Here is a 13,027-nt window from a genome sequence, read left to right as displayed (position 1 = left end):
TCCACAATCCATTTTGGTCTATGGCAGTGGTTCTCAACCTGTGGGTCGGGACCCCATTTGGGGTCGAACGACCATTTCACGTGGGTCGCCAAACAACGCAGTCCGCCATTTTTTCCCCCTTTTCCTTAGTTGTGCTACTCCCTTTTATTCTATTGGCTTTTGAAAGCCAGGAGAATAGACTCTCTTGAATAGAGTCTAATTCTATTAGCTTTCAAAAGCCAATAGGAATTGTCCAGGCTGTCTCTGCCCTGCTGAGCCCACCAAAAGTCCCATTCTGCAAACGGTGCTGCACCAGTTGAGTAGTCCTCGACTTACGACTGGTTGAGTAGTCCTCGACTTACGACCGGTTGGGGGTCGCGGCATTAAAAAGGTTGAGAACCACTGGTCTATGGTCAATACATATATCAGCCATTTCTCTAAAATTCATATAACTCATGTTGCCAGGAAAGTATTCTCAGTATATCACTCTATAGTTCCCAGAAAAATACTTATCCCTTATTTTTTCTCTTGTTTCTACTTTTGTAGAAGAGCAATAGATCAGTGATGGCGAACCTTTTAGAGACCGAGTGCCCAAACTGCAAACCAAAACTCACTTATGTATCGTCGGGTGCCGGGTGGGCGTAGCCCATTGTGTGGGTGTGACCCGTTAGGTGGGCATGGCTGTGGTGGTAACAACAGACTGGGTGGGACTAAAAAGTTCAATCAATCAATTCCAACTTTGAGAGATCTTTTTTTTTTTCCACAAGAAGTTGGAATTGATTGATTGAACCCTTTTTTTTTTTTTTTTTTTTGCACACGGCAGCGGAGGCCTAAAGCGAAAAGATTTTATAAAACCCAGCTGAAGGTCTAGGACTGGGGCGATGGCACACGTGCTCACAGAGAGGGTTCTGTGTGCCGCCTGTGGCACCTGTGCCATAGGTTCACCACCATGGCAATATTCGGAAGCAGCAAAAGGAAAGGGATAGCTGATTTGTATGCATTCTTGTGTCAGAAAGTTTCAGAAGAAAATCAAAAGAATTTCTTAAAAAAAATGAAATATCTTTAAGCATCCTATTGGCAACTAATGTGCATAACTGTATACTGTAATTCAAAAAGTCAGTGACTGGATGACAATGTAGGTTTGAATTTTTATTTCCTGGCACTTGGAATAAACCACTTTCATTCAGATTGACAAAGCTGTTTATTGATTTACTGATTTTAGGTTTTTTTTTTCTCCTTAGTGAACCAATTGGAAAGAAGAGATCTGGTAAGGCCATTACTTGTACTTTTCTGCTTATCTTTTTTCAAACTCTTTTGATCTGTTACAAAATTATTTGAATTTGCCCACATCTATTGGCTATTACAAACCTTGACTGATCTACATGCTTTTTCTTAACCATCTCTAAGAAAAGTTAAAGGAATTATTTCCAAATTGCTACCTGAATTTGCCTTTTTACCTTTTTAATTATCCCTATTTTGTTCCACTTTCAGAATGGAAGCTAATGCAAGGCAGAAATGCATATGCCAAAATTAAAAGGTGGCAAGGGGTGGGGGTGGAGGAGAGTTTCATCTTTTATCTGCCTTTTTTTTTATAACTGTGATGTTCTGTTTGAGATTGTTGATTTTCAAGTGCAGCTTAAGATCTTCAGAGAAAAGTTACAACTTTATCTCCTACCAAATAGCAGATAGCACAGTGTTAAAGAAGATGGGAATAGAATCTTCTCTATGTATTTGCAACTATGATTATCTCTGAATCAGAATTTATATAATCCAATAACATCTAACAAAACAAAGACTCTAGGCCAGGGGAAATGTTAAGAGTTACTGGCAATAGAAAAGGACATGCCTGTGCCAATTGACCAAAATTTCCCTGTGTTTTGATGAGGCACATATAAGATCAATTGAGCAGTATATATTATATATGTGTGAGGGGATCTACTTTTGCTTGCTTCACATTGTGCTGGGCTTCTTTGTGATATCACCACTGGAGTGAGCAAATCGTTTTTGAAAGTAGTTCTAGAAAAAAGTAGTTAAAGTAGTTCTAGTTGTTTAGTAAAAGTTTGAATTCTGCGTTACTTTTCCTCCTTTGGTTTCATGACAAAGACAAACCAAGGTCCTTTTCCCACTGGGCTATTCTGCTTAGGTTAATTGCTGCAGATAAATACAATCTACAACAATATTTCCACAACAAGTTCACCCTGAGGTTTTCTTCTAATAAACAAAACAGTCACTTGCATTTTTCAAACACACCAACCTTTCTGTTTTGGTTTAGGAACTTGGTGATGCCTGGTGGCTCAGCAAATATTTGATGAATTACCGGTACACATGTGATTATTCCCTTAGCATTATCTCTTCCTTCAAGTTTTCTTTCCACAACAAATGATATTGTCTGAGTTGTGTGAATGCCAGCAGAAAGAAGGCAAAATAGGTTAATTGAGACAGATTGCAGACATACCATTTACCTTTGTTTCATAAAGATTGAGTGAATCTGTCCCATTAAATACACTCTGTTTAAATATATCTATCACACTGGGAGATGTTAGGTAGATGCATTGCAAGCAAGGCCAGGGACTGCTTTTCAAATGTTGATCTTTTCCTACTAATCTAATTATGTCATGGGACAAGAGTCAGAAAGGTCTGCTCTCCACACACACACACACACACACACACACACACACACCAGCCCCACAGCTAGCACAGACTTAATTTTCCTGAGCAGAAGATGGCAACTGTTTGTTGGCTTTGTCTGACTTGAAAAAAAAGCTCATCCTAAAATCCTAGAAAACTGCCAGGTCAACATAATTCAGAGGAGGAAGAGAATATTTAGTTTTGCATATGTCTATTAAGCAGGGTTGGACCTGTAAGTATGTGGATAGAAAATTCCCAGAACATTCCAGACTTGTTGTCTAGATTGGAAAATTTTAAAAATAATTCTAAAAAAAAGCTAATGGCCAACTCCTTTTATGTTCTTCCCATAAGAACCACTTGAATATGTTCACATAGTCATCAGGAATTGAGCTGAATCGTTTCACCTTTCACATTTTCTAAATCTGATTCACCAAACTGTTACATGAGAAGAAATAGAATCAATTATCTATCCGTTGTAGGGACCTCTAAGAGTAAAAATAACTGAATAGGTTTTTTTCTCTCTTTATCTCCCAGATCTTTTCTTTTCTTTCTTCTTCTGCAAGTTGATATCTCTTGCTCTTAAATGGATGATGTTTTTTGGGCTTTACAAGGGTTCATAATTCTGATAATCAGTACACTGTTGGTAGACATAGACTAGAATATCTTTATTGTCATAAAGATATTAAGTATGATGTCTTCCTTCAACTTGAAAATCCAAATTGACATACAATTAACTTCCCTAAGACTGTCACTATTCTGAATTTATATTCTTGCACCTTCCTCGTGGCCATTCTCCATAATTTTTGTTCTTTCATCAGGATTTGTCCAGAGAACGGCTTCTTTCCTTCCGACAGGTAGTAACAGCAAAACAGACTACTTGAGTCTTACGTTTCTTTCCTTTCTGCTGGGCGATGCTTGCTGCTCGTCTTGGGTATTCTGATCAGTCATGGCCTTGTAGGACCACTGCTTCCTTCTGGGTAGAGACTGGGACAATAAATTAAAATCCACACTATATGGCATTGTGGAAGAGTTAACAAAACCCCACCTGCTTGATTTTCAGCTAACTAGGTAGCAACTGTTCTGCTTTGCTGGTGGCGGCTTCAGTGCTCTGGTGATAATCTGGGAAGAAATTTCATAACAGGTTGAATTAAAACAACTTGGGATATCTGGTGAAAAGTAGTATGGTTAAATTGGATTTGGATAAATCACCATAGTTTGTTTCCATAAGTTCATTTTTGTACCTGCAAATGATGAAAATGTCTGATGCCTAAGCACAGGATAGAATTACATGCACTGTACCTGAATAAGCCTATCTCTGATGACTCACAATTTTACATTCTTATTATTATTAAAATGCACCATTGTCTTTTGAGGTCTCTTGGTGGCTTACAATAAATAAATTAACATCAGAATTAAAACCTGAATTATTTTAAAAAGAAAAATAACTGTTTAAAAATCTGTTCTTGTGGAACTGGAAAAGGCAACCAAGGGGTGATGTTCTTGACTCAACACCAAGTGCCTTCCCAGGAACTGTGGCTACAGCAAAGGCTTGGCTCTGATTCAGCATGAACCATGCCTCAGCAGCTGCAGGCAAAACTGCTCAAAGCATCTCAGTAATTGGGGATCCTGTAAAAAGAGATTCTTGCTAGCAACCTGGACCCAAATTGTCTTGGACTTTCACTCAGAAACCTCTTGGTAGCTATTGCAGGGCTTTTAGCACAAGTGAAAGTCAGGGTGAAGATTCGTTCTCCAAGCTTGTGGGTTGGTTTCCGAACATTTCGTTACCAGGCTAACATCTGCAGTGGAGTTTAGGGGACGTCAGTGTCAGTATTCTGTTTATAAGGGCTTCAGGTGTGGGTGTGTCAAGTGAGGGTCAAATGAAGACAAGTGAAAGTCTTCTCTTTGAGTTCTCCCAGAGACTGGCAGTTCTTCATCCACTGGCAGTTCCAAAGTAGGAACTAAGGCAGCCCCATCCATTTAAGCTTCATTGTAGTAGTCAAGCCTGAAGGTATTCTGATACATGCATTACAGTTCTAAGACCATTATCTTTCAGGAAGGGGCATATAGCGGAAGCTAATAAAAGGCCATTCCACCATGTGAAAAACTAGGGAAAATTCAGATGAGAAGTGCTCCTAAAGTGCAGTTGTGATCCTTCGAGGGGGAAGGGGTATGTCTGATCTATTTGTAACAGGGAAATCTAGCACCTCCCTGGCATTATGACAGTTCATAATGAGCAGTTCCTTATTATCTGGATTCAGCTTCATTTTATTTATTCTTCTGCCCATTAACAACTGCAGGAAGGCATTCGAGGGAGCTATTCCATTAGCTACAGCTATTACAGAGCAATAAATTTGGATGTCATCAACATACTGATAGCAGGCATCTTCCAGTGGCTTCATTTGCATGAATGAAAGACAAGATCGAGAGACAGCAAGTCCCATTGAGGGGGTATATATAATAGCTTCTGTTTCAAGGAGTGATTGTCTCCAGGGAATGCCGTGTGAAACCTCTGTGAGAGATAGAAATAGAGCAAAGCAGCACTTTTTATTTCTTTGATCTCTTGGGTGATCCTAAAGATTGGGTTATGATGGTCAATAACATCAAACATATTGAGAAGTCAAGAATAATCAATAGAGTCACATTCCTTCTTGTAATCCCTAAACAAAGATTGGCCATTGAGCGGTCTGGTCAATCTCAAGTTGCAATCACTTATGAATTGATTTGAAATCGATCAAGATATGGTAATATTCTTTCAGGATTGCCAGGAAATGAAAAATTAGCACTCTGAAGTATTTTTATGTTTTTAAACCAACCATTCAAATTGGACTATATTTGCCCTTCTTTGAAGAGGCATTTTTTATCCAGGCTCTTTTATCAGTTATTTCATAATTAGTTCTTTGAAGGCATTTTGCATTCCCCAGAGCACAATTTACAATGCTAATTAAAGCATTTCTATTAACTTGTTAGGTAGGAAATGCAGATTAGGTTGGACAAGGATTACCTATTTTCAGAAGACATCAAAAATTAATTTAAATCAATTATTACTACATGTTAAAATGTATAGCCTAATGGGCTATAATCAATTATTTAAATAAAGTAGCTGTTGAAAATACTAAAAACTTAATGAATATCCTCTTCAAAGTATTTTAATGGAATCAAAAATTATTCCCAAATAGTATAAAATTGTCTTTGAAAGGAATGTTAGGTGTCAGTTCCCGAGCTTTTTATCTGTCAGTTTCTATTTGGCTAACGGTTTAGTTGTGTCCATCAATAATTAAAAAGTATTTAAAATCTTACTTATAGAAATAGGTCATTTAAAATCTTGCCTTTAGAAATGTATCATTGAAGTCTTCTCCAACACTTAATGGTGGTATCAGATCTTTTTCCCCAATAACATTCATAAATAAGAGGTATATAAACATATAAATTTACTTGTGTAAACCACCTAGAGTCACTGTGAATAGTTGGGCTGCCATATAAACTTTCTTAACACATAAAAATAAATAAAATAAAAAGAATGTATTTTTGTACATAGCTGCTGTCCAAAATTCTTGTGTCAAACAATGATGGCAAATGTTTGGGTATGTAGAAGAATGGCCATTTCTTTAAATAATATGCCTCAAGGCAGGGAAGCCAATGAACTGCATAACCAAGATAATTTCTTCATAAGATTCTATGGCAAATCACAGTTTTCCTAAATTTTGGTTTCCAAGGCATGTTTTATTTGACAGTGTTGGGGAAATCACAGCTTGACTCAAAAGCCCCCAAAGGCCTCAACTTTTGTGCCATGTCTATATCATTTAATGTCATGCATGTTATTAAAGAATGTAATAATAAAATTATACAGTAATAGTGTAATTAAAGACTGTAAGAATGTAAATTGAGAATTAGTTGTTGATTTTTTCCCTCTGGTAATAAGTATCCCTTCTGTATACTTATTACTCCCTGAAATAAGTTTTCAATGACTGTGTCACATCCATTTTCTAATGTGGTTCTTTATTTTAACTTGTTCAGAGTCATGCAATGTTGAGCCTTTGTTCTTGCAACCAGCGGGGGTTTTTTAATGTCAGATTTATATATCTTCTTCGTGTCTAATACTTCTATATTATCTTGGGCTTTGGAGCTCAATTTAACACATTTTGGACAAAACAGCTTTTATCTAACCCAGATATTTGTAGAATAATGCTGTTTTCCATATAGCACTTTGATTAAATTTAGTAACCACTGCAGCCAATCCTGACTCACATTGCTGCTTCTGAGGAGCCAAAAATAGTATCTCAATTTAAGAATCTCACACTTATCCCAGAAAAAGGCCATCTTTTCCTGCAAATGTACTTACTATTTAGTGTTTGGGAATCATTGTCCTGGGAAGAAGAAAAAGCTGCTGAAAATAACCTCGAGCTTTCCCACTCAGTGCTGTTTAGTGCTTTGTGATGATGACTGTAATAGGCAGTTTGAAGGTGCCACAGCTGCATCTTAAAGCTGCAAATAGCCCCAGGATACTGTGAGTAAATTATATAGGGAATTCGTGACAGGAAAAAGACTTTCTTCTCTTTTCCTGCAGTTGTTTGCCTTCTACTGACTAGCTGACCTCATTCTTTAGTCAAACCAGAGTGGCAGTTAGCAATAGGCAGGAGATCGACCCTCTAGTCATCATTTTTCTGGACATTAGACCTGTCTCTTTGTGGCAGTTTCCTCCATTTATCTTTCAGAGATATGACACTGTAATTAGAATGAACTATGCCTCTGCCCTGCTCACCTGGAGAATCATAGACCCATGATAGTAAAATCTCATAGTTTCCATCTTGGTGGTATCCAGCTGTGATGGACAATTTCCAGCCCACATGATTCCCAGTCATATCTGAAATGCACCTGAGAATATACTAAGAAACCAATAAGAGAAACTATCTCTTATTTTCAAATTTCACATTTACATTCCTGAAAAGATATATTTAACCATAGATCTTCCCAAGACTGATCATGCAGTCATCTAAAAGCTAGAATGATGCAGCCATAAGTTGCCTGTCCTGTATACCTAGGCCAGTGGTGGTGAACCTATGGCACACGTGCCAGAAGCAGCACTCGTAGCCCTCTCTGAGGGCATGTGCGCCGTTGCCCCAGTCCTGGCTGCCCCCACGGCCCCCTCCTCACCAGTAGCACCCCTGGAGGAGAGTTGCCCCCAGGCATGGCCTGCACAGAGCAGCACAGCCAAGCACATGGCAGCAGGGACAAGACTCCATCCTCACACCCCATCAAGTGTAGATGATGCTGCGGGGCGCAGGCGGAGGGGATGGCTGCCATGACGCTGCTGGGCCGCCTGGGTGATCTGCTACGGCGGGCCGTGGAGGCGGTGGGTGGTCCTGCAGGTGGAAGTGGCGGGGGCATAGCGGGGGCAGGGGCAGAGTGGGTGGGGCAGTTTTTGGGCACTCGATCTCTAAAAGGTCGCCATCACTGAGCTAAGCTATTCTTTCTACAAAATATTCTTGCCTTTTCTTACTGCTGGTTTCATCATGACATCTCCAATAAATTTTCTTCATAGCACTTTGCCATATACTCGATTCAGAGCCAATTTATTGCATCAGTTGGAGAACCTGGCTTCTTTTTGTTATCTTCATTCCTTTTTCTTATTTGTACAAAAATTGTTCCTTTCTTAGAATAATATTTTAGATCAGAGTCTTTTGTCCCGGACCAGCATGGACACTGAAATATGTGAAGACCTTAAACTTACATATTTTCTTATAGCAAAGCCATAGCAATTAGGCTTATATACCACCCCATAGCATTTTACAGCACTCTAAGTGGTTTACAATGTAGAAACATTATTTTGCATTTTGCCCCCAACAATCTGGGTCCTCATTTTACTGACCTTGGAAGGATGGAAGGCTGACTCAATCTTGATCAAATTCCAGACTGTGGCAGAGTTTGCCTACAATACTGCACTTTAACCAGGGCTCATTCCTATATGACTTCACTTCACTCATATAATATAGTCCTCTAGAAAACGTACGGTGAGGGAGAATCAACGTTCATGCTTCACCTTTACTGGAAGAAGTTACCTGCAGAAGTCCCTCTCAGTTACAAGCTCTTTCCCCAGTAATAATGTATTCTACCTTCATAATTGCACATAGATTTCATTGACGTAATGTAAAACTTATCTTCATTATGGTTATTTTGGTACAGAGGTGCTATGGATGATATAATCACTAGAGTGGCCAAACAAAACATGCAAACAGTGCCAAAATTTTAAGACATATACATAGAAATGATTTCTAACCAACAAACTGGGGTTGGCCCATCCCATTTTCTCCTGTAGAAAAGGCCTACTTTGGATCTCATCTGCCAAAGAATTTTAGCTGGCAGGGTTCAGGAGAAGAGCCTTCTGCTGTGGTCTCCACCCTTTGGAACATTTACCCACTAAAGATGAGGTCGGCCCCCAGATTCCTGGTCTTCCAAAAGAGCTTTAAAATCTGGCTCTGTTGGCTGGCTTGGGGCCCCATGGGGGCAATCTATGCCAGGACTGGCAGATGGGGTAGAGAGAAGATCACCATCCTTATGTTCTCCGTTCTCTTGGTTTTTAGTTTCTTATTTAATCTTTTCACTTTAACCATTTCATATTTTCTTTTTTACCTTTTTATCATTTTGTAAGCCGTCCAAAGTCACTGCAACAGTGAGATCGGCAGCATATATATTTAATAAATAAATACACCTATTCCTGAAGAATGTTCTGATTAATGGGCATTTCCTTCCCCTTAAAGCAAGGGCTGTTTGCTGCTAAAATCAGGCATATTTAATATTAAGTAGGTAGTAAATACAGGGCAAGCATTACCTTTAAAATTATTGTCACACATAATACCCTCATCTGGGAATAAACCTAACTGACAATGTGACTTAACATTTTGCATAAGATTGGGCTGCCAAAGAATCAATGATCACATAGACTTGTGCTTTATTTAATGTGAATTTCTTGCTAGAGAAAAACTAAGGATAAAGGCCATATTTTACAAGAAAATCTTGTACAATAACCTCTTATTAATGTAGCTCAGCTCACTTTTCTCATCTCAAGTTAAAAAAGGAAAACCTTTTTTTCTGGTAACTCTGCTGCCCCTTAGTGGTTCTGAATTTCCAGACCCTGAATTTTTGAATATGTGCTATTGAATATGTACTATTGAAACCTTCCTTCTTTACATTAATATGCTGAATAATGTTTTCTGGACCTTATGGTTTTTGGTTCCATTATCCTCTAGGTCACGCCACAGGTGGCAGTTAGAGTCATAATTTGATATGTAAAGTAAGAGCTTTTGTTAGTTTACTTTACCTAGGTATGTTTAGTCTAACACAGGGGTCTCCAACATTTTTGTTTTGATGGCCTGGTGAGAGAGGGAAGGGCAGGAGCCTTATACGCACATGCACAAACGTGAATGTGGCCACACGTCTGTGCACACGTACAAACAGGCTGTGAACATTCGCACCACACAAATGAGGCTGTGAGCATGCACGCAAGGCTCTCAGTGACGGCAGCGCCTGTGTGAGACTTGTGGCATTGCCACCTCCAGGCTTGCAGCGATGCTACCACCAGCAAGAGGATTGCGCTGCGGCCCGCAGCAATGCCACCCCCGGCGCAAGGCTCACACCGTGGCCCGTAGTGATGCCACCCCGGCACGAGGATCGCACCGCCGCACCCATGCAAGGATCACGCCGCAGGCCATCTGCCAGTTGCAGTGCTGCCACCATCCGTGCAATACTAGTGGTGCTGCCCGCTGCCTGCACACTTGCTGCAAGGGTGGCACGAGGGGGGGTAAGCATGCGCACAAGCACGTAACTGCCCAGCTATACTCATGTGGCCTGGCAGCCAAGAGGCTGCAGCCCATAGGTTGGGGACCTCTGGTCTAACAAAGAGAAGGACTAGGGTGACATGGAACCAGTCTTCCAATATTTGAGGAGCTGTCACAGAGAAGAGGCGATCAACCTATTCTCCAAAGTACCTGAGAGCAGGATAAGAAGTAACAGTTGGAAAATTATCAAAAAGATCCAACCTAGAATTAAAGAGAAATTTCCTGACAGAACAATTAATCAGTGTAACATTCTTGCCTCTAGAAGCTGTGGCTGCTCCATCACTGGAGGTTTTTAAGAAGATATTAGAAAGCCATTTGTTTGGAATGGTATAGGATCTCCTGCTCAAACAAGGGATTGGACTAGAAGAACTCCAAGAATAACTCTGTTATTCTAAGTTCTAAGCTATCTGCTTAACTGGAAAAACTACAGTAGCTCCATTTTTTAAAGGGTTGTGGTGCTTGTGGCTTTAAACCACATCCTCCGGAAGTACAGATCTGCTGCTGTTGCTGGGCTAGATGGACTGACCACAGGAAATGAAATCAAATAGTTGTATTTAGCATACACAAACCCAATGTAAGGCAAATGTTACCCTCCCCTCCAATTAATACAGATTTTCTGTTGAAAATGAGGTATCTAAATAAGGATAACTACACTGGAAATATCCTGTTACTACATATATTTGAAAAGTCCTTCCCAGCCTAATTTGTATTCCCAACTAATCCAGCAAACTTTTAAGTCAATGGAAGGTTTTCAGCTATCAAGAGTTCTGCTTTTAAGTTAAAAAAAAACCCTTTTTGCTTGGTTATCCTGGGTCTATCCATTTACAGTATGATATGAGTCAGAGTTAATGTCTCAATCTGGTTCTCTAGTTTTTTTCTGGTTTTATTCATTGTCTTTGTTGATTAATAATATACTGACTGATAACCATTAAATTACTGAAACTTGAGGGTGTTCCTGAAGATCAAGGGGAAAAAAATTGTGCTATACTAAATACCTACAATAATTGGGAGGTGTCATCAAACGTTAGCACACAACTTCTCCATACTGTAATTATGACTGAAGCTAAGTCATACAGAGATATTGTGACTTTCATCAAAATAGGTGCCTACTCTAATCCATTTGAACTGAAATATATAAGTTAATGCCTTTGCTTTTGTATATTTCCCCATCTTGGCCAACTCAGGAATTGATACTGCAACTGAAAAACCTGGGCATTCAGTTAGAAAGGTTTACTCACAAATTTCAACTGCCATCTTGCCTCATCTACTTTATATAATCCAGATTCTAAGATGCAAGTTTTCTGAGCTGAAAAAAAATTAAAGCAAATAACTAATTTTTCAGTATGTTACATGAATGACCAGTATGCTGTCTTTGTTTCCTGCAATATAGCTGGAGATTTGTCATCTGCTGATCCCATGGTCCTGGAACAATATGTGGTGGTGGCTGATTATCAGAAGCAAGAGAGCTCTGAAATTAGTTTGTGTGCTGGCCAAGTTGTGGACATAATTGAGAAGAATGAATCTGGTAAGGATTAATCATCTGTGATATATAGGAGTCCAGAAAAAACAGTTTGTAAAAAAGGATCTCTCATGTCTCATAACTTCCTAACATACTTTATCTAAATGTGTTCTAATGAGGACTGGCCTGGATAATAAATTTCATGTTTGAAAGCAACTTAGTAAGATTTTATCACAGCCCCATTTCACAATCCTTTTCTGGATTTTCTTGGGAACATGCTGTCTAGAACCCAGCTTTCCATTTTGGAATTTCCGTATTAGTTAAATAAAAAGGGGATTTCATTCACAGAGTGCCTCCCTAGCTTTGTGTGCATGTGTTAAATCAGTGGTTCTCAACCTTTTTAATGCCGCGACCCCCAACCAGTCGTAAGTCAAGGACTACCCAACCGGTCATAAGTCAAGGACTTTCCCTGCCCGGGAGTGCCACGCATGCGTGGTGCCGCCCCCTGCGCCGGCTGAGGCGTAGCTGGCAAGCGGCAGAGACGGCGCAGGCCGACCACCGGCTGGGCCACCAGCTGGCCCAGCCCAAGGGAGGTAAGGCACTCGCCGGGCCCCACGCGTGCCAGCAACCCTCCCTGCGCCCGCCGGCCTCCCACCTCCCACCCCTGGCCCTCTTTTACTTACATTTTTAGTAGTTGCTCAGCGGGGAGGGGTGGAAACTTCCAGACAGCTCACCTTCGCTGCAAACAACTTGCAGCACTGTTTGCAGAATGGGACTTTTGGCGGGCTCAGCAGGGCAGAGACAGCCTGGACAATTCCTATTGGCTTTTGAAAGCCAATAGAATTAGACTCTATTCAAGAGAGTCTATTCTATTGGCTTTCAAAAGCCAATAGAATAAAAGGGAGTAGCACAGCTAAGGAAAAGGGGGAAAAAATGGCGGACTGCATTGTTTGGTTACCCCCGTGAAATGGTCATTCGACCCCAAATGGGGTTGCGACCTACAGGTTGAGAACCACTGTGTTAAATGATTACTCTAGAATTGTCATAATTAATTCAGCAACTTCATTCATCTGTGTCTGGAACAGGATATATTTTGTTTTTCAAAACAAATAAATAGTAACACTTGTTT

The 13,027-nt window shown here is 40.0% G+C and overlaps 1 protein-coding gene across 4 annotated transcripts in view; it reads left to right on the top strand.

Annotated features, from left to right (window-relative positions):
- Window positions 1–13,027, top strand: part of SH3PXD2B (SH3 and PX domains 2B) — a 145,096-nt gene that overhangs the window by 114,897 nt on the left and 17,172 nt on the right. For 3 of the 4 annotated variants that reach the window (XM_039352228.1, XM_039352249.1, XM_039352243.1), the window contains 3 exons: window positions 1,221–1,246; window positions 3,426–3,461; window positions 11,830–11,964. In XM_039352228.1, coding sequence (XP_039208162.1) covers window positions 1,221–1,246; window positions 3,426–3,461; window positions 11,830–11,964 — 197 coding nt within the window. The remainder of the gene's footprint in view (window positions 1–1,220; window positions 1,247–3,425; window positions 3,462–11,829; window positions 11,965–13,027) is intronic. The other variant, XM_039352236.1, reaches the window with a different exon arrangement.

The sequence above is a fragment of the Crotalus tigris genome, unplaced genomic scaffold (assembly GCF_016545835.1).
Source record: "Crotalus tigris isolate CLP2741 ecotype Arizona unplaced genomic scaffold, ASM1654583v1 scf7180000017568.12009008, whole genome shotgun sequence".
In the NCBI taxonomy this organism is placed as follows: Eukaryota; Metazoa; Chordata; class Lepidosauria; order Squamata; family Viperidae; genus Crotalus; species Crotalus tigris.
Note: the sequence above shows the minus strand (reverse complement) of the source record. Positions and strands in the feature narration are given on the sequence as shown.